At 45.3% G+C, this 18,832-nt stretch overlaps 1 protein-coding gene across 3 annotated transcripts in view; it reads left to right on the top strand.

Annotated features, from left to right (window-relative positions):
* The first annotated feature begins 1,740 nt into the window (after positions 1-1,740).
* SLC5A8 (solute carrier family 5 (sodium/monocarboxylate cotransporter), member 8) overlaps positions 1,741-18,832 on the top strand; it is a 47,832-nt gene continuing 30,740 nt past the window's right edge. For 2 of the 3 annotated variants that reach the window (XR_001359837.1, XM_005882338.2), the window contains exons 1-5: positions 1,751-2,471; positions 10,330-10,395; positions 13,079-13,130; positions 16,709-16,776; positions 17,784-17,938. Coding sequence is in view for 1 of the 3 variants with exons in the window: in XM_005882338.2 (XP_005882400.1) it covers positions 2,121-2,471; positions 10,330-10,395; positions 13,079-13,130; positions 16,709-16,776; positions 17,784-17,938 (692 nt within the window). In the remaining 2 variants the exon portion in view is untranslated. Of the gene's footprint in view, positions 2,472-10,329; positions 10,396-13,078; positions 13,131-16,708; positions 16,777-17,783; positions 17,939-18,832 lie in introns of all 3 variants that reach the window. The other variant, XR_001359838.1, reaches the window with a different exon arrangement.

Genomic DNA, 18,832 nt, shown 5'->3' on the forward strand with positions numbered 1-18,832 from the left:
ATAAGTGGAATTGTCACATAAAATGATGGGAACTGTCCTATTGTCTGTGTCCATGGGTTATGCATATGAATTCTTAGGTTAATCTCTTCCAGCCCCCATCCCCCCTCCCACAGCCTCCGCCTCTTTTCCCTCTGAGATTCAACAGTCTGTTCCATGCTTCTATGTCTCTGGATCTATTTTGTTCATCAGTTTATTTTGTTCATTAGATTCTAGGTATGAGTGAGATCATGTGATACTTGTCTTCTCTGACTGGCTTATTTTGCATAGCATAATACTCTACAGGTTAGGGCTATTGACTTTAAAGAAAGTTCCTAGAAAATTGATTCAATTGCTAGAATTATTAAGCTAGATTCCTCTGTGTTATGCTTATAGGTCTCTCTCTCTCTCTCTCTCTCTCTCTCTCTCTCTCTCTCGTGACAGTTGTTATGTAATTGCAAACCACATATTTAAATAACTGCATTACTTGGATTTAACTTCCATTTCCTTTTCCTTGTGAAAATGTTATGCAAATAATGCCAGGTTACAAAAAAAAAAAAAAAAAAAAGCTTTAGTCTTGTCCTGGGCTGGGCTAAATGCATTCTGAGGATTGCTTACCAAGACCAACTGGTAAATTATACAGATGTATGGAAATGAACAAGGATGGCCTGAAATAGACCTATCTATGCCTGGACACATTTGGCTGGACAGTCTATTTTAGAAGAAAAGCTGGAGAATCACATTGTTTTATAAGTGTGACTCATGAGAGTTATTAGTAATATTGCAAGGCAAGCCACTTAAAATATATCCTCAGTACTGATACTGGAAATGGTCTTGTCTTCTGTGTGCTTTCAAGTGCCTTCATTTAAGTGTACATATTTATGCCTATGCATGTGACCAAGAGAACAAACTCTGAAATCAGATCTGGATTAAACATCTTAATCACCATTTCCTTGGGCAAGTGATTTAATCTTTGTTTTTGTGTGTGTGGTTTTAAAAAATTACCTTTATTGTTGAAAGTATTACAGATATCCCCCTTCCCCCCATTGATTCCCTCTACCCAGCTTCAGCCCCCTCTCCAGGCCTTCCCAGCACTATTGTCTGTCCGTGGGCTATGCATATATGCATATAAGGCCATTGGTATCTTTCTAAACCAGTTTCCTCATTTGAAAAATGGAGATGATCCCTATCCCTATTTGATGTTTAAGGTGTCAAGCATGTTATAGGTCACATGGTAAGGCTTATTAAATAGTAGGTAGTATTAATGTTACAGCAACTATCATTTCTATGGAGACTGTTGGGCATCAACAATATTTTTTGAATGAAAAAATATATATCTTTATTGATTTCAGAGAGGAAAGGAGAGGGAAAGAGGGATAGAAACATCAATGATGAGAGAGATTCATTGATTGGCTGCCTCCTGCACGTCCCCTACTGGGGATCAAGCCCACAACCTAGGCATGTGCCCTTGACCAGAATCGAACCTGGGACCCTTCAGGTGCTCACAACAGCACAGACTTCCTCCTCTCCTTTAGAATCGCTTACCTGCCCCAGGACGGGCACCTCAGCTCAGTGGCCATTAATTTCTAAATAAGGCAATCTAAAAATTCCAGGCGTATCTTCTCATAAGGACCCGGACTTTTGAACCGGAAAGCTAAAAGTCAAGGCGTGACCACTGCCCTTCGCCCCACACTCCCGCATCAGTGGCCTGCTCATTTAAATGGTGCATCTTATTATTGCGAGCAGCTGATAAAATTTGTGCTGAGCGCTCCCAGCGCATTCGTCAGACGTGGCTGGAGGCTCCAGTTCCGCGGCGCCAGGGAGATCCGGGCCACCCCGGCCGGGCACCTGGCCGGTACTTAGCTGGGCTTGGGGTGGGGGGGCCCCCGAAGTCCCCAATCGAGGGCTCCATTGGCTGTGGTGGGTGCAGAGGTTGCTGCCAGCGCCTATCCCCCTGCCCACTTCGCGGGTAGGACTGTCGGGGACAGACACCTGGAGGACGCCTCCAATCCCCGCAGGGCGCCACGCCCCGCCGCGCGGAGAAATAAGAAGTGCGCGCCAGGCCGCCCAGGGAAAGCAGCAGCTCGGGCTGTGCTCCTTGGACTCGCCAGTTTGCGCGCAGGTGCACCCGGCGACCGTGAGCCATGGACCCGTCGCGGGGTATCGGCACCTTCGTGGTGTGGGACTACGTGGTGTTCGCTGGGATGCTGCTCATCTCGGCCGCCATCGGCATCTATTACGCCTTCGCGGGGGACAAACAGCAGACCTCCAAGGACTTTCTGATGGGCGGCCGCCGGATGAGTGCCGTGCCGGTGGCGCTGTCCCTTACCGCCAGCTTCATGTCCGCGGTCACTGTCCTGGGCACCCCCACCGAGGTCTACCGTTTTGGGGCTATATTCAGCCTCTTTGGCATCACCTACCTCCTTGTGGTGGTCATCAGCGCGGAGATCTTCCTCCCGGTGTTCTATAAACTGGGAATTACCAGCACCTACGAGGTAAAGGGTCAGAGGGTGGGCTGGGGAGGGTAGAGGGGAGGACTCGTCAGGCTCCTGACGGGATTTTCCAGGAGCAGACTCACCACCAAGTTGATATCTCTCCCCGTGCAGGTCCATCTCCTCCCCAGACCTCCCCTTTAGGGAAGAGGGGGGGAAAAAAAAAATCCTGGGACTTACTCTCAGGATCTCAGGGAAAAAGAGAGGCTTCCAAAGTAAATGGAGTGATTGGGACTAGTGCTCGCTAAGGCCCTTTCGGCAAAGTCTGTGATTCTGAGTCAAGAAGAAAGATTTTAAAACTTTTTATCTTGGGGGAGGGTAGGTTTTACCAGTCTCAGCTCCTCCTCCTTGAAGTGAATCTCCTTGTTCCAGATTCTCAGGGACCAATCACTTTCCCAGGATAGTTGGGGAAACATTCCCCTTCCACACAGGCGTTTTCCAAAGAGAGGCAGGCGCCCCAGGGGTTAAGGTGCTGTATCTCTCATCTCAGTACCTGCGTTTGAGACCAGATTCCACCACTTACTTAGCTAGGGAACCTTGGGTGACTTAATTTAACCTTTTGTGCCTGTTCATTTCAAAATGAAAATAATAACACCACCTATCTCACTCAGTCGTTGGGAGGGTTAAATGAGATGATGCAAGTGTACCAATGAAAATAGTGTCTGCTACAGGGTAAGTGCTGAATAGATATTCGCTATCGTTATTGGCGTGCTGGTGGTAGAGGTGATTATCTTGGGATCACTAGGAAGTTGTGAGGTTCTTAAACAGTTCTACCCTCTCTCACTACGGAAGGGTGCTTAAGGAAAACCATCTTTCCTGTTGCGCAGGTCCACTGGTTATAGTTTTTCTCAAGTTGTCTGCAGGAAAGGGCTTTGCAAAGATGGTGCGTGTTTGGTTTAAAAAGCTGTTGAATGGGAGTGTTGGGGAGGATAAAAGCTCAGGGAACGGGTGGGGCCCGGTTCAGTGCCCTCAGTGGTCTCCTTCAACCAGGCACTAACCCACGAGCCACATACACAAACCTGCAGAAGTTTCCTCTCTAATAGGCCATTATCCGGAGGGATCAGAGCCTCATTCTCAGCAGCTGCCTCTGTCCTAGAGCTTAGTGTTTGCTGCAATCCGGAGTCACTGGAAAGTGGTTTCCTAGTAAGGCTGGTTCAACTGGTGCTGTGGACGGGGCCCAAATGGCACACTAAGTGATGGTGACAAACATCATGGGTTCTGGTGATGTCATCCAGGGAAAGGCACACCTGGGCCAGCATTGCCTTCATCTCTGGTCATTGTGTTTGGGAGCACTCATTCATCACCCTAGAAGTGAGCAGGATGCAATTTCTGTTTTGCTCAAAGGTATCAAATTGGCTGCTCCAGGCCAAATTCATTTTTCAGTCATTTTTTTTGTTTTGTTACTTTTATGGTGTTTTGGGGAAAAAAAGAATTTAGCATTTAATGATAGTGGAAGTCAAATAAAATTCCAGATTCTGGCTTCTTTTGGAAACCCAAAAGACTGGTGATACCGAGCCCATATCCCCTGTGGCCACAGGAACTCCAATTTACAGCAATTGCTATCAGTCCTTATTTCTTTTTTAAAATTTTTTTGTTGTTGATTTCAGAGAGGAAGGGAGAAGGAGAGAGATAGAAATGTCAATGATGAGAGAGAATCATTGATCAGCTGCCTCCTGCATGCCCTACACTGGGGATAGAGCCCACAACCCAGGCATGTGCCCTTGACCAGAATCTAACCTGGGACCCTTCAGTCCGCAGGCTGATGTTCTATCCACTGAGCCAAATCAGCTAGGGCGTCACTCCTTATTTCTGTATGGAGGTCTCATTGTTGCATTTGCATGGTTACTTTCTTGTGCTAGAAAGATCATTCTTAATCTGCATTTATGACTTTATCAAAAATGCAAAAGGGAAACTGTGCAGGGTTGAAGGGAGTTATTGTTTCAAGGGAGCTGGGAGAGAATGTATTTCTTAGTGGACATGGGGAATATTCCAACATATTAATATAGGGACACCTGGCCAATGCCACTCACCTCATGCATGTTACCTGATGGGACCTGTAGGCATTTGAGTCTGTGAGCTCTGATCTGTAGTTAACCAAGTCCAACACACAGAAAGAGTTCGAAGAATCTGGTAAGAGGACTTCAGTTTTCACAGGTGAATGCTGCTCTCATAACCACTGACCCGTGCCCCTGCAGGGCACGCGTTAACTCAACCAGAAACGCATTTCCCACACATTTCCTGAGTGCTGGAGGCTAAGTTAGGAGGGTTCCAGCTAAAACAAGCAAGAAAACCACTAATGTTTACTGTGTATTCTAGGCACTGGCTGCCTGTTTTATGTACATTATCAAACTCGGTCCTCAAAACAGTCCTTATAAGGGAGGTACTATGAGAGCCCCACTTCGCAGACAAAGAGGCTCAGAATAAATTAAGCTACATAAGAGAGCATGAAGCAAAGCAGACACTTGCCCAGAGGCTGTGCAGTGGGGCATATTGGCGGCTTCTGAAGGCTCTGGTGAGTCTTCTGGAGGAATATTTTGTTTTATGGTGAGTGAAAAGCCACCCATACAGAATAAGAAGTTCAGCATTGAGTGATACTGGCATTCTCACTCAAGTATGAAATTTCGCCGTTTACAGTTAGCCAAAATCGGCTGTTCAGAAGCATTTTTGACATCTATTTATCACTGCCTTCAAAGTATAGTCCTGATAGGAGTTTAGCAACTTCCAGAGTCACAGATAAGAGTAAAATGCAGGAATGCAATTTCACTCATCACTTCTTCCTTATCTTTCTGGATCCAGTGAAATCTGTGTGTTTGAACTGAATTGTCCAGACTCTTAAAAATTATTCAGTAGAAGTTTTGTTGTCTCTAAATTATTCAAAATTCTGAGGACTATAACCGATCTTGATTGACTATAGGCACCTATTATTTTTCTCTAGCTTTGTCTGGAAGTCCTAAGCTCTTCTCTGAACCTACTTTTCAGTGACTTGAGCTTCTGGAAGGTCTCCAGGTATTTCTTTAGCAGCCCAGTAACCACTGATAGCTGAGATAATGATAGACTTCTTGGTTCTGTCTTGAGTTGGTCTTGTGTGAGGTTAAATCCTTAGGTTTTCCTGGATCCAGCAACCTCGGGGGGCAGGGAGGGATAGGAGAATTAACTTAGTTGAACCAAGTTATTTGGTTCAACTCACTATATACATTCTTAACTTCATCACATTTTTCTCTTCAGTTTTCTTTAATTTCCAGCAATTTAGATGCATATACCCAGAAAAGGCAAATACTTCTCTGTCTGTTCATGTACATTCATTTTTAATAGTTTTACTAAAAATATTCTGAAGAGATAACACTGCCCTGTTTCCAAGCTTATGTGATGGGTCTTCTAAAATGTCTTCCAAATTATCCTTGGATGATTTTGACATGTAATTCACTGAGATTCAAATTCTAAAGGCCTATGGATTTGAATACCAACTACATGTCTTTCTTCTGAATGAACAGTTTACAACATTTTCCCATCCATTTATATCATTTGACTAGAAGTCCAGTGCATGACATTCGTGCACTGGGGGTGGGGGGTGGGGGGTCCCCAAGCCTGGCCTGCGCCCTCTCCCAGTTCAGGACCCCTCCGGGGATGTCCGCTGAGGGGTCCTTAGCACTGCCACAGAGGCAGGAGAGGCTCCTGCCACCACTGCTGCACTTGCCAGCTGTGAGCCCGCCTTCTGACTGAGCGGCGCTTCCCCTGTGGGAGCACACTGATCACCAGGGGCAGCTCCTGCATTGAGCATCTGCCCCCTGGTGGTCAGTGCGCATCATAGCGACCAGTTTTCCGCCGATTTGCATATTAGCCTTTTATTATATAGGACTAGAGGCCCAGTGCAAGAAGTTCGTGCACAGAGGTTGGGGTCCCTCAGCCCGGCCTGCACCCTCTCCAATCCGGGATCTCTCGGGGGATGTCCGACTGCCTCTTGCAATTCGGGACTGCTGGCTCCTAACTGCTTGCCTGCCTGCCTGCCTGCCTGATTGCCCCTAACCCCTCTGCCTGCCTGTCTGATCCCCCCTAACCTCCTCTGCCTCATCCTGCACCCGGGACCCAGGATTCCCTCCTCTGGCCGGTCACAGGCACCCAGGACCCGGGCTTCCCTCCCTCTGGCCAGCTGCAGGCACCCAGGACCCGGGCCAGCTTTGCCTGGGTTGGCCGCAGTCGCAGGCGCCCAGGACTGCCGGGTGGGCGGCTTGTCCTTCTCCCAGGCCACAGCCCCAGCTGCTGGTGCCCAGGACCAAGGGGCAGGCAACTTGTCCCTCTCCTGGGCGGCTTGTCCCTCTCCTGGACTGGGCCGCAGGTGCAGCCACTGGCACCCAGGACCGCGGGGTGTGTGGCTTGTCCCTCTCCCGGGCTGCAGGCACAGGTGCAGCCGCTGGCACACAGGACTGCAGGGCGGGCAGCTTGTCCCTTTCCTGGGCCGCAGCCTGGCTGGTCCCCATTTCTCTCTCACAAGCTCATTTATGCCTGGCTGGTCCCCATTCCTCTCTCCCCAGTGTTGAGTGTCTGAGCCGTTATGGCGTGATGGCATGTGGGTATGCGACCATTTGTATATTAGCTCCTTATTATATAGGATAGTCTCCAAAACCTTGCACAGCAAGAGAGGAAAGAATTATTTATAAGATCTCATTTTCAAGAGGAAGGAACATGAGATTTTGAGTGACTGCCCCAAGCTGATGGAGTCAGGAGTAAGGTTGGGACAAGGGCTAGAACTATTCCCCTAATGTGCTATACTGCATAACTTTTATCCATTAGTTATTTTTGGAGGTTCTACTATGTGCCAATGCTATCACTCACTCTATAGGAGTCTTAGTGGTCAGTTTGTTTATTTGTTTATTTTAAATAATGTAGTGGTTACATGCACAGCTTTTGGCATCAAATGTTCTTAGATTTGCATCGTGGCTCTGACAATTATTAGGTTGCAACATTGGGGTTCTCTCTGAGCCCATTTCCTCATGCATTTATACTTAACTAGAGGCTGGTGCACAAAATTCGTGCACTGGAGGGGGGTGTCCCTCAGCCCAGCCTGCACCCTCTCCAATCTGGGACACCTTGAGGAATGTCTGACTGCCAATTTAGGCCTGATCCCTCTCACAATCTGGGACTGCTGGCTCCCAAACCCTCGCCTGCCTGCCTGTCTGCCTGCCTGCCTGATTGTCCCTAACTGCTTCTGCCTGCCAGCCTGATCTCCCCTAACCACTCCCCTGCCAGCCTGATCGACACCTAACAGCTCCCCACCTATGCTCCCCTGCAGGCCCGATTGCCCCCAACTGCCCTCCCCTGCTGGCCTGGTCGCCCCTAACTGCCCTCCCTCCCCTGCTGGCCTGGTCGCCCCTAACTGCCCTCCCTCCCCTGCTGGCCTGGTCGCCCCTAACTGCCCTCCCTCCCCTGCTGGCCTGGTCGCCCCTAACTGCCCTCCCTCCCCTGCTGGCCTGGTCGCCCCTAACTGCCCTCCCTCCCCTGCTGGCCTGGTCGCCCCTAACTGCCCTCCCTCCCCTGCTGGCCTGGTCGCCCCTAACTGCCCTCCCTCCCCTGCTGGCCTGGTCGCCCCTAACTGCCCTCCCTCCCCTGCTGGCCTGGTCGCCCCTAACTGCCCTCCCTCCCCTGCTGGCCTGGTCGCCCCTAACTGCCCTCCCTCCCCTGCTGGCCTGGTCGCCCCTAACTGCCCTCCCTCCCCTGCTGGCCTGGTCGCCCCTAACTGCCCTCCCTCCCCTGCTGGCCTGGTCGCCCCTAACTGCCCTCCCTCCCCTGCTGGCCTGGTCGCCCCTAACTGCCCTCCCTCCCCTGCTGGCCTGGTCGCCCCTAACTGCCCTCCCTCCCCTGCTGGCCTGGTCGCCCCTAACTGCCCTCCCTCCCCTGCTGGCCTGGTCGCCCCTAACTGCCCTCCCTCCCCTGCTGGCCTGGTCGCCCCTAACTGCCCTCCCTCCCCTGCTGGCCTGGTCGCCCCTAACTGCCCTCCCTCCCCTGCTGGCCTGGTCGCCCCTAACTGCCCTCCCTCCCCTGCTGGCCTGGTCGCCCCTAACTGCCCTCCCTCCCCTGCTGGCCTGGTCGCCCCTAACTGCCCTCCCTCCCCTGCTGGCCTGGTCGCCCCTAACTGCCCTCCCTCCCCTGCTGGCCTGGTCGCCCCTAACTGCCCTCCCTCCCCTGCTGGCCTGGTCGCCCCTAACTGCCCTCCCTCCCCTGCTGGCCTGGTCGCCCCTAACTGCCCTCCCTCCCCTGCTGGCCTGGTCGCCCCTAACTGCCCTCCCTCCCCTGCTGGCCTGGTCGCCCCTAACTGCCCTCCCTCCCCTGCTGGCCTGGTCGCCCCTAACTGCCCTCCCTCCCCTGCTGGCCTGGTCGCCCCTAACTGCCCTCCCTCCCCTGCTGGCCTGGTCGCCCCTAACTGCCCTCCCTCCCCTGCTGGCCTGGTCGCCCCTAACTGCCCTCCCTCCCCTGCTGGCCTGGTCGCCCCTAACTGCCCTCCCTCCCCTGCTGGCCTGGTCGCCCCTAACTGCCCTCCCTCCCCTGCTGGCCTGGTCGCCCCTAACTGCCCTCCCTCCCCTGCTGGCCTGGTCGCCCCTAACTGCCCTCCCTCCCCTGCTGGCCTGGTCGCCCCTAACTGCCCTCCCTCCCCTGCTGGCCTGGTCACCCCCAACTGCCCTCCCCTGCTGGCCCGGTTATCCCAAACTGCCTTCCTCTGCCGGCCTGGTCTCCCCTAACTGCCCTCCCTCCCCTGCTGGCCTGGTCACCCCTAACTGTCCTCCCCTGCTGGCCTGGTCGCCCCTAACTGCCCTCCCCTGCCGGCCATCTTGTGGCGGCCATCTTGTGACCACATGGGGGCGGCCATCTTGTGCGAGGGCGTGATGGTCAATTGGCATATTACCTCTTTATTATATAAGACACCTACTCATGTAGTTGTTGAGAGGACAGTATACAAAGTAAATACTTTATAAATGTTAACTGTGATTATGAAGCAAAAATATCTTTTCCCCTGTTTATTACCTAATGTCAGGTTTTTTTCCCTCTTTTTTTCTACTTTATGAAAAGACTATTGTCAGTCTTAAAATTCACTCTACATGTGATAATAATATTTAAGTGAAAGAATGTCTTAGACTCCAGCTTCATTCCACCTGTGAAGTTCTAGGATTCTAACTCTATAATACATCTATAATAATAAAAGCAGAATATGCTAATTAGACTGGACATCCTTCCGGACGACCTTCTGGATGAAGCCGGGGCTGTGAGAGGAACCTGGGTCCCTGGTGCCTGCTGGCAGCCAGAGGGAAGCCCGGGTCCTGGGTGCCAGAGGGAAGCCAGTGCTGGCAGCCAGGGGAAGGAAGGCCTACTCTTGCATGAATTTTGTGCATCTGGCCTCTAGTTCTGATATATAATATAGGAGGTGAGCAGACTATATTATGAGATATAACAGATGTCAAGGAGAGTTGGAAGAATGGCAAGGTTGTTAGCTCTGAACAGAAATTGACATGGACTGATTTAGGTTAAAAAATTATTGGAAACCCAGCTGGCGTGGCTCAATGGTTGAGTGTCGACCTATGAACCAGGAGGTCACAGCTCGATTCCCGGTTGGGTCATGCAGGAGGCAGCTGATCCATGATTCTCTGTCATCATTGATGTGTCTATCTCTCCCTTCCTTTCTGAAATCAATAAAGATATATATTTAAAAATATTGGAAGAATATGGAGGGTTTGGCTACAAAAGAGCAGCATAAGGGAGTTTTCTGGGGGTGAGGGAACTGTTCTGTATGAGTTCTTTATTTCTTAAGCTGCTGATTTAAAAAAAGTGTCCAGAAGTTTCACATATTAACCATTTTTTTCTTTTTTGGAAACAGTATTTAGAACTTCGATTTAACAAATATGTTCGTCTCTGTGGAACAATCGTCTACATTATTCAAACAGTAAGTAACAGTCCTTTAATTTTTACCTTTTGTCATCTAGAATGTTTTTAATCAAGGCATTAGGGTCACACTTTTTTGGTGAACACATGAAAGATAAAAAGAGATGTTGAAAATAGGAGGAAACAAAAAAGCAAAAACACTGGTCAATACACAGCATCAACCCATAAGATCAGTGTTTTAACAAACAGTGAGCAGTGTTTAACAAATGAATTTTCCCCTGGGAAACAGAATGATATAAGTGAATGTTAAATATTATATTGATTAAACAATAGTTATATTGTTTTAGAAAAATACGCTTTTCCCCATCGCTCCTCCCCACCCAAGTGACAGTAAGGGCATTACTGAGATGACAAAGACTTTTGAAAGAGCTTTAGTAGCTGAGAACAGGAATTGTGACACTGGGGAAACAAGTTGTATGTTTCATAGTACTTTTGCAACATGTGAAATAATAGGTTTGAAAAAACTGATGTAGGAAGACATTAGGAAATATCTTTGAAAGCATACTTAAAAAGTGAATGTGTTCTCTCTTTTAAAAATGGAACCTGAAACCCAACTGAAGCAGTCACTGAGGGTAAAACAATAGAGCCATACACTCTAAAGGTGTTTTTAAAGCCAACCACACAATCCAGTAATTCAAGAGTGTGCAAGTATGGATTCACTGATTGACATAATGGGAAGCAAAGATTTGCCAAGCAGTCAGTGCCAGAGATTGCTTCCCGCCCTCCATCCGGCTGCTGGAGGCTTGTCATGATCTTTGTCACATGATTTCTATCTATATTCTCTTGGCAGCTAAGTGCTTTAGGGATGGGCTTGATAATGGAAGTTTAGGAAGAAGTTTTCATTCTCATCTTTATTTATAATACTAGAGGCCCAGTGCATGAAATTCATGCATGGGGGGGGTCCCCTCAGCCCAGCCTGCACCCTCTCCAATCCGGGACCCCTTGGGGGATGTTCGACTGCCGGTTTAGGCCCGATCCCCAGGACATCCCTCGCACAATCCGGAACCACTGGCTTCTAACTGCTCATCTGCCTGCCTGCCTGCCTAATCACCCCTAACTGCCTCCCCTGCCAGCCTGGTCACCCCCAATTGCCCCCCCACCAGCCTGGTCACCCTAACTGCCCCCTCCCCCTGCCAGCCTGGTTGCCCCTCACTGCCCCTCTCTGCTGGCCTGGTCACCTCTCTCTGCCCCCTCCCCCTGCCAGCCTGGTTGCCCCTCACTGCCCTCCCTGCCGGCCTAGTCGCCCCACACAGCCTGCTGCTCGGTCGTTTGGTCACCCCTCACTAACCCCGCTGCCAGCCTGTTCGCCCCACGCAGCCTGTTCGGCCGTCCATTCGGTTATGATGGTCACTTAGGCTTTTATATATATAGATCATCTCTCCAATCAAAAACTACCTGAGCATTTGCTATAGCATGGCAGAGTGCCTTTGTAAATTAGTTGGCTAGACTCCAATTTATATCTTTGTGAATTACATAACTTATGTCAGTCCTTAACACTTGCAGTATAAAAGGAAGGGGCCCTTTGGGGTATAGTAGACATTGTGACACAGAGCTGAGACCAGTAGCTTGTATTTACTAACAGTTCAGACCCTCTTTGGATCATTGTTAGAAATACCAACAGAAATGAAAAGTGGGGACTAGTGTTAAGAAGGTGGCCTGTGGTAACATTTTCAAATCTTCAACTTAGATAGAGTAATGACTGGAAAGCTAGTTCATTCTTACAAAAAGAGGGGAGCTTTAGCATCTCCCATACGAAGGACTGACTTCTAATACTACATAATATGATTCTTTTCATAATATGTTTGTATAGAGTGATCATAGAATTAGCTTCTATGTGATATATTTGAAAGATCAAGTGCAATGAAGATGATATTTTGAGAAAAAAAGACCTTATTTATCTTATTCACTATTGTACCCAGATTAATAAATATTTATTACATATACGAATGAACAAAATGAATAATATAAAAACAAGATGAAATGCAATTTTGGTTGACTTTCAGCAGTTTATAGGGCAAATTTACACTTTTGTTTAATTAATGGACATACAAACTTTTACCAACCAGTTTCCAAAATTTTCAGTTTTCCTAATTAAATATGCAGTGATTAACAATTGTTTGAAGGCATAAGAATTAGGGACCATCCACTTTTAAATTTACGTTATTTCTTTTTACTTATTTTAGATCTAGGAAAATTGATATCTAGCTTGTGTTGATGGATCACTATCTACACTAAGTACCACATGAAGAGTCCCTATTTTTTAAAATTATGTTTTTATTGACTTTGAGAGAGAAAGAGAAATATCAATGTGACAGAGAAACATGGGTCAGTTGCCTCCTGCATGCACCCCTACGAGGTATTTGGCCCGCAACCTGGGCATGTGCCCTCACCGGGAATCAAACTAGCAACGTTTTGGTGATCAGGATGATGCTCAACCAACTGAGCCACACCAGCCAGGGTGAGAGTCCCTATTTTTACACAAAATAGGTCGTAAGAGATTTTTGTAACCTATGATGATACCACAACTAGAAAAGGAGAACCAACCTTACTTAAATAACATTTTCAAGTTATAAACAAATTTTATTAAGTGTATTGAAACTGCTGTTTTAATTCATAATTGAAGTTGTAGAAAAATATTGATATTGTAATTCATATAATTTATTTGGTCTTCTTTTCCTCCCCAGGTTCTGTATACTGGAATTGTTATTTATGCCCCTGCCCTGGCGTTGAATCAAGGTACATTTTAGAGTTACCAATTATGTCATTTTGGGGGTTCATTTTGAGTAGACCTTATTCTCTGGGAGATGGGGAGCTGGAGGAATGCTTCCAATAACATGCATCAGCTTGAATTAGGAAAGGTGGGCTCAGTGTCTACACTAGCAGTTTCTTTGGGTTCTTGGATCCATAGCTTCAAAAGGTTTGCACTTTAGGACAGAATTCACTGGGCAAGTGAGTCTCTGGGAAGTACCAAACAGCCATTCTCTATCCCTTCAGAATGAGCACCTCCTATAGTCTAAATAGTGAAGGACTGTACTTCCTCTCTGTGGCTACAACCTTCAGCCCATCTCCATGAGGCCAGCCCATCTCCATGAGGCTTCCCCGCCCCCTTTGTTATTTGGCTCAGTTACATTGTAAAATCTGGAAGGGAGAGAATCTTTTCTTCTCACTTCTAATGTGGTCCAAAATGTAAAAGAAATAGATCTGTGTGCTCTGAAATACCTGACTGCTCCTAGTGACAAAAGGACAGATGGCTATAGGGTTCTTATAAACAAATGTGTGAAGGTTGTGCTGATCAACAAATTATTATATTCTCTGGATTTGGGCAGATAATAGCAGTGAAACTGGGATAGTTTATTGAGGCCTACGCTCATGTTAGTCAGATTTTCAAAAGGCTTCAGGGAAACTCCACATTCTTTGAATTCTTATCCATTAGAAGGGAGTTTACGTCTAAAACTTCCTTGTAAAATGGACAAATGGATTCTGTGATGAGAAGAACGTGGTACAATAAAATGAAAACACACACACATACACACACACACACACACACACACACACACACACACACACCACAAAACACCTTGCTTACTCCACACTAATTTTTTAAAATTTTAAGATAGATAGATAGTAGTTATCACCCAAGTTTATAAAGTACAACAGTATCGTTACAAAGAATAATTCCATTACAAAATGTGCTCTTGACTTCTGAATGTGGGGCATGTTCTATGTCAATAGTACCAACATCATAAATGAATCACTTCATATGTAAAAAACTGAGCTGTAAACTTCATAAGTTACGTATTGGCTTTAAGTGTTAAGAAGGTGTTGACTTTAGGGTTTAAAGTGCAGTTCTAGGAAAAAGAGAGCAGTACCTTCAATATGTAAAGAAACCAAGGACTCTGTTCTTACCAGTTTATTGAGCAACTCCCTTGGAATAAATGAGAACCTGAGGGACTGTATTTTGACCACTTGAATATCAATTGTGTATTTCACAGTTGCCAAGACAGTGGACATATTACTTACTGTGTAACAGGTGCTCAGTAGAAACTTACTTTAACTGAATGGGAGCTGAACATTCTCTAGGTCAAGTCTTCCTTTTTCAAGGAAAACTTTGAGCATCTACTAGAATAGAGAGGATAGTATATTGAACCCTAATGTATCCTTATCCCTACACTAATAATTCTTAATTCTTGGTTTAATTCACTCCCTGTTTCTCTCACTAGATTATTTTGCTGTAAATCTGAGATAATTTATCATTTTTATTAATTCAATGGCTTTTAAAAATAAATACATGCTTTCCCCCCTCACTGAGTTTAATTGACATGTATCATGATGTTAATTTCAGGTATACAACATGATTCAATATTTGTGTATTTTGCTAAATGATCACCACAATAAGTCTAGTTAACATTCACCATCATATGTGGTTACAAAATTTCTTATTCTTCTGATGAGAGTTTTTAAGATCTTCTCCCTTAGCAACTTTCAAATATGCAAAACTGTATTATTAACTATATTCACCATGCTGTACATTACTTTCCCATGACTTATGTATTTTATAACGCTTGTACCAGGATGTATTTTTAAAATATTGTTATACCATCATTATATTTAAAACATTAACATTAATACCTCATTTTTGTCCAGCAGGGTCCTCTTTAAGTTACCTCTTGAATTCTTTTGACATGATTTCCAGTAGTGTTTAATAGCTACCTTGCTTTCTGGAATGGCAAGATGTTTCAGTCTTACTTTGTAAATTTCCTGGCCCCATCTATTCTAGGTCTTTTCAGTGGACAGAACTAGGGGATATATATTAAATAAAACTTAAATTAAGAGTTTATACTAGCCAGGCCAGTGTCGTTCAATGATTGAGCATCAACTCATGAACCAGGAGGTCAGGGTTCAATTCCCAGTCATGGCACATGCCCGGGGTTGCGGGCTTGAACCCCAGTAGGGGGCATGCAGAAGGCAGCCCATCAGTGATTCATCATTGATATTTCTATCCCTCTCTCCCTCTCCCTTCCTCTCTTTGAAATCAATAAAAACATATTAATATTTCCACTTTTTCAAATTCAAATTTGGGTATTTGCCTAATTTGGTTTTATATTTTGTCTCTTATTTTATGCTGAAACCCTTGCATATGTGGGATAAACCCCACTTGGTCATGGTGTATAATTTTTTTTACACTTTTATCATTAGATCTGCTAATATTTTTTTTGTTTTTTGTTTTGTTTTTTAAATATATTTTATTGATTTTTTACAGAGAGGAAGGGAGAGAGATAGAGAGTTAGAAACATCGATGAGAGAGAAACATCGATCAGCTGCCTCCTGCACATCTCCTACTGGGGATGTGCCCGCAACCCAGGTACATGCCCTTGACCGGAATCAAACCTGAGACCTTTCAGTCCGCAGGCCGACGCTCTATCCACTGAGCCAAACCAGTTTCGGCAGATCTGCTAATATTTTGTTGAGGACTTTTGCATCTGTGTTTATTGGAGATATTGGTCTGTAGTTTTCTTTTCTTGCAATGTCTTTGTTTTTGGTATTAGGTTAATGCTGGCCTCATAGAGTGAGTTAGGAAGTATTTCCTCTGCTTCTGTCCTCTGAAGAGAGTTGGTATAATTTTTTCTATAAATGTTTGCTAAGATTCACCAGTAAACCTATCTAGGCTGAAGCTTTCTGATTTGGAAGAATATGAATTCAATTTGTTTAATGGATCTAGTCTACTCAGGTCACCTATTTCTTCTTGTGTGAATTGTGGCAAATTATGTCTTTCAAGGAACTGTTTCATTATCAAATTTGTGGCCATGGAGTCATTCTTCTATTTTATATAATATAATATGTCCCTCTACTACTTAGGTAAATGGTAGAAACTTATATAGACTTTTCTCTACTTTAGTCCCATTTTAGTAACATGGACAACTTTCTTTCAAGGGTTGGTAGGATAGTGTGTTTATTTGAACCATGGTGACAAGTACCATACCTAGAACTCCATTCAGTCCAAATAACTACCTCATAGTATTAAGCCATTTCTTAGCTTAATTACAATGCAAATGTGTTTTAATGTATTTAATTTAGCTATTTTTGGATCTATGTATGGTGTCTGAGGGTAGAAACCAGGTCTATTTAACTCATCAGATAGAACTTTAAACTCCAATTGTTTTGGTACATCTTACAAGATTTGGACTTAGTTTTAGGCAGGTGGGAAAGAGGTAGGTACCCAATAAAGGATATGGCTTCCCCCTGATTTTTTTTTTGAGAAGTACTTTTATTATACATGGTTCATAGTTACACATGCATTTTCTTTTCTTCGACAGTCACAGGATTTGATCTGTGGGGCGCAGTGGTGGCTACAGGGGTGGTCTGCACATTCTACTGCACGCTGGTATGTCAAGAACATTGTTTCTCCTTTCACTCTACACACTTGCTTTTGCAAAATCGAAAATTCCAGTAGCTGTGTGCTGCAGTCAGGGTTGTTCACACCTACTCTCCTACCTCCCACAGTATAACTTTTTTTTGGTAAGGAATATTCAGTCTGGGGTAAAATTTGATCCTTTGTAGAACATTCATCATAACTGAAAATGTTTTCTTTCATCTGAACCATGCAATGGTCCCTAATCTTATCTCCTAATTCAGCCTTACTGTTGCCAAGTTATTATAGCTGTGTTTATATTATTCCTCAGCTCAGAAACCTGAGATAACTTTCCATTGCCTTTAGTGACAGTCAAAATATTGAAGAACCAGTATGGCAAGGGCACTGATACTTCCATGGATGCTGGTCCTTAGAGTGGTGCAAGTCTTATGGGATCTGTGGTGGGTTAGATTTTAACCCTTTAATTGCTGGATCTTTTAGGAGATAGGGCCCCCTCCTAAAAGGAGGGGCTGTTTCAGCCAAGGTCAAGGGAATGAAGGGGGATACTCAGGAAGTGTGTGGCAGTGGCTAATACAAAAAAAGTTTTAGTGTTTCAACAATTGATATGACCTGTGTGCATAGTGTTTGAATATCAGCCCTGCCTATCGGATAAAAATCTATGTTATGGCTGTTGCAATTTGATTCTGAATTTTCTTCCCAACAATCTCTCCATACCACTCCACTTTACTCCAAAATACATATCTGTCTACATTCAACATGACATATAATTTGACCTATCTATGCTTTCACCCATGCTGTTTTCTCTGCTGGGAAAACCTTCTATCTTTGCCTCTCGTATGTTTGAAAGTTTGGCTTAAATATCACCTGCTCTTGAAGGCTCTTCCAACCTGTCTCTCTGGGGTGCACTTCTTGGCCAATATCCATGTATTCAATAAGTTTTTACAGCATAATGCATAAGCATACAGGTGCTTAATAATGTATGATAGAAACATTAATCCTAATACACTTTCCCTTCAAAGGGTGGTCTTAAAGCAGTTGTCTGGACAGATGTGTTTCAAGTCGGGATCATGCTGGCGGGATTTGTTTCTGTGCTTATACAAGCTTCAGTGATTCAAGGGGGAATCGGCCCTATTATAAATGATGCCCGTAATGGTGGAAGATTAAACTTCTGGAAGTAAGTTGCTATTTACCTCTTAACTAATAGAATATTCCTTTCATTTTTGTTTTTCTGTGAAAATAATATCTTTTTTGAAATAGTAACCTTACGTTAGAAAACAAACCAACCACTAAGGGTGTGGCACAGAAATTGAAGCTGGCAGTACTAGTAAATGTGTAAGGAGTGTTCACCAGGTGTCTAAGGGGTTAAATCAGTCAGATGGTACTTAGGATGGCACTTCCTCCTGGGAAAGGATTGATAGCAAAAGAGTATTTGCTGCCCTAGCCAGTTTGGCTCAGTGGATAGAGCATCGGCCTGCAGAGTGAAGGGTCCCGGGTTTGATTCAGGTCAAGGGTACATGCCCAAGGGTTGCAGGCTTGATCCACAGTAGTGGGCATGCAGGAGGCAGCTGATCAATGATTCTCATCATTGATGTTTCTAGCTCTCACTTCCTCTCTGAAATCAATAAAATATATATATATATATTTTAAAAAAGAGTATATGCTCCAGATAATAAAGTCTGGATGAGTTGGAAGGGTGGGGTAGAGAGATAAGGGAAGAAATAGCAGATGGACAAGGAAAGGAAACCTCTTAAGAGAAAAACACCAAAAGACAGTGATTTCACTTTGATAGGTTTTGGTTTCAAGCAGCCTGGAGAATTTATTTTCTGATATTTATATTGCCCTGGCATTATATAGTATGTTATTATGATGCCATATATTATTATTATTATTATTATTATTGTTATACTAGAGGCCTGGTGCATGAAATTTGTGCATGGAGGTGGTCCCCTCAGCTCAGCCTGCACCCTCTCCAATTCAGGACCCCTTGGGGGATGTCCGACTGCCGGGGATCGGGCCTAAACCGGCAGTCGGACATTCCTCTGACAATCCTGGACCACTGGCTCCTAAT

The sequence above is a fragment of the Myotis brandtii genome, unplaced genomic scaffold, assembly GCF_000412655.1.
Source record: "Myotis brandtii unplaced genomic scaffold, ASM41265v1 scaffold708, whole genome shotgun sequence".
NCBI lineage: Eukaryota > Metazoa > Chordata > Mammalia > Chiroptera > Vespertilionidae > Myotis > Myotis brandtii.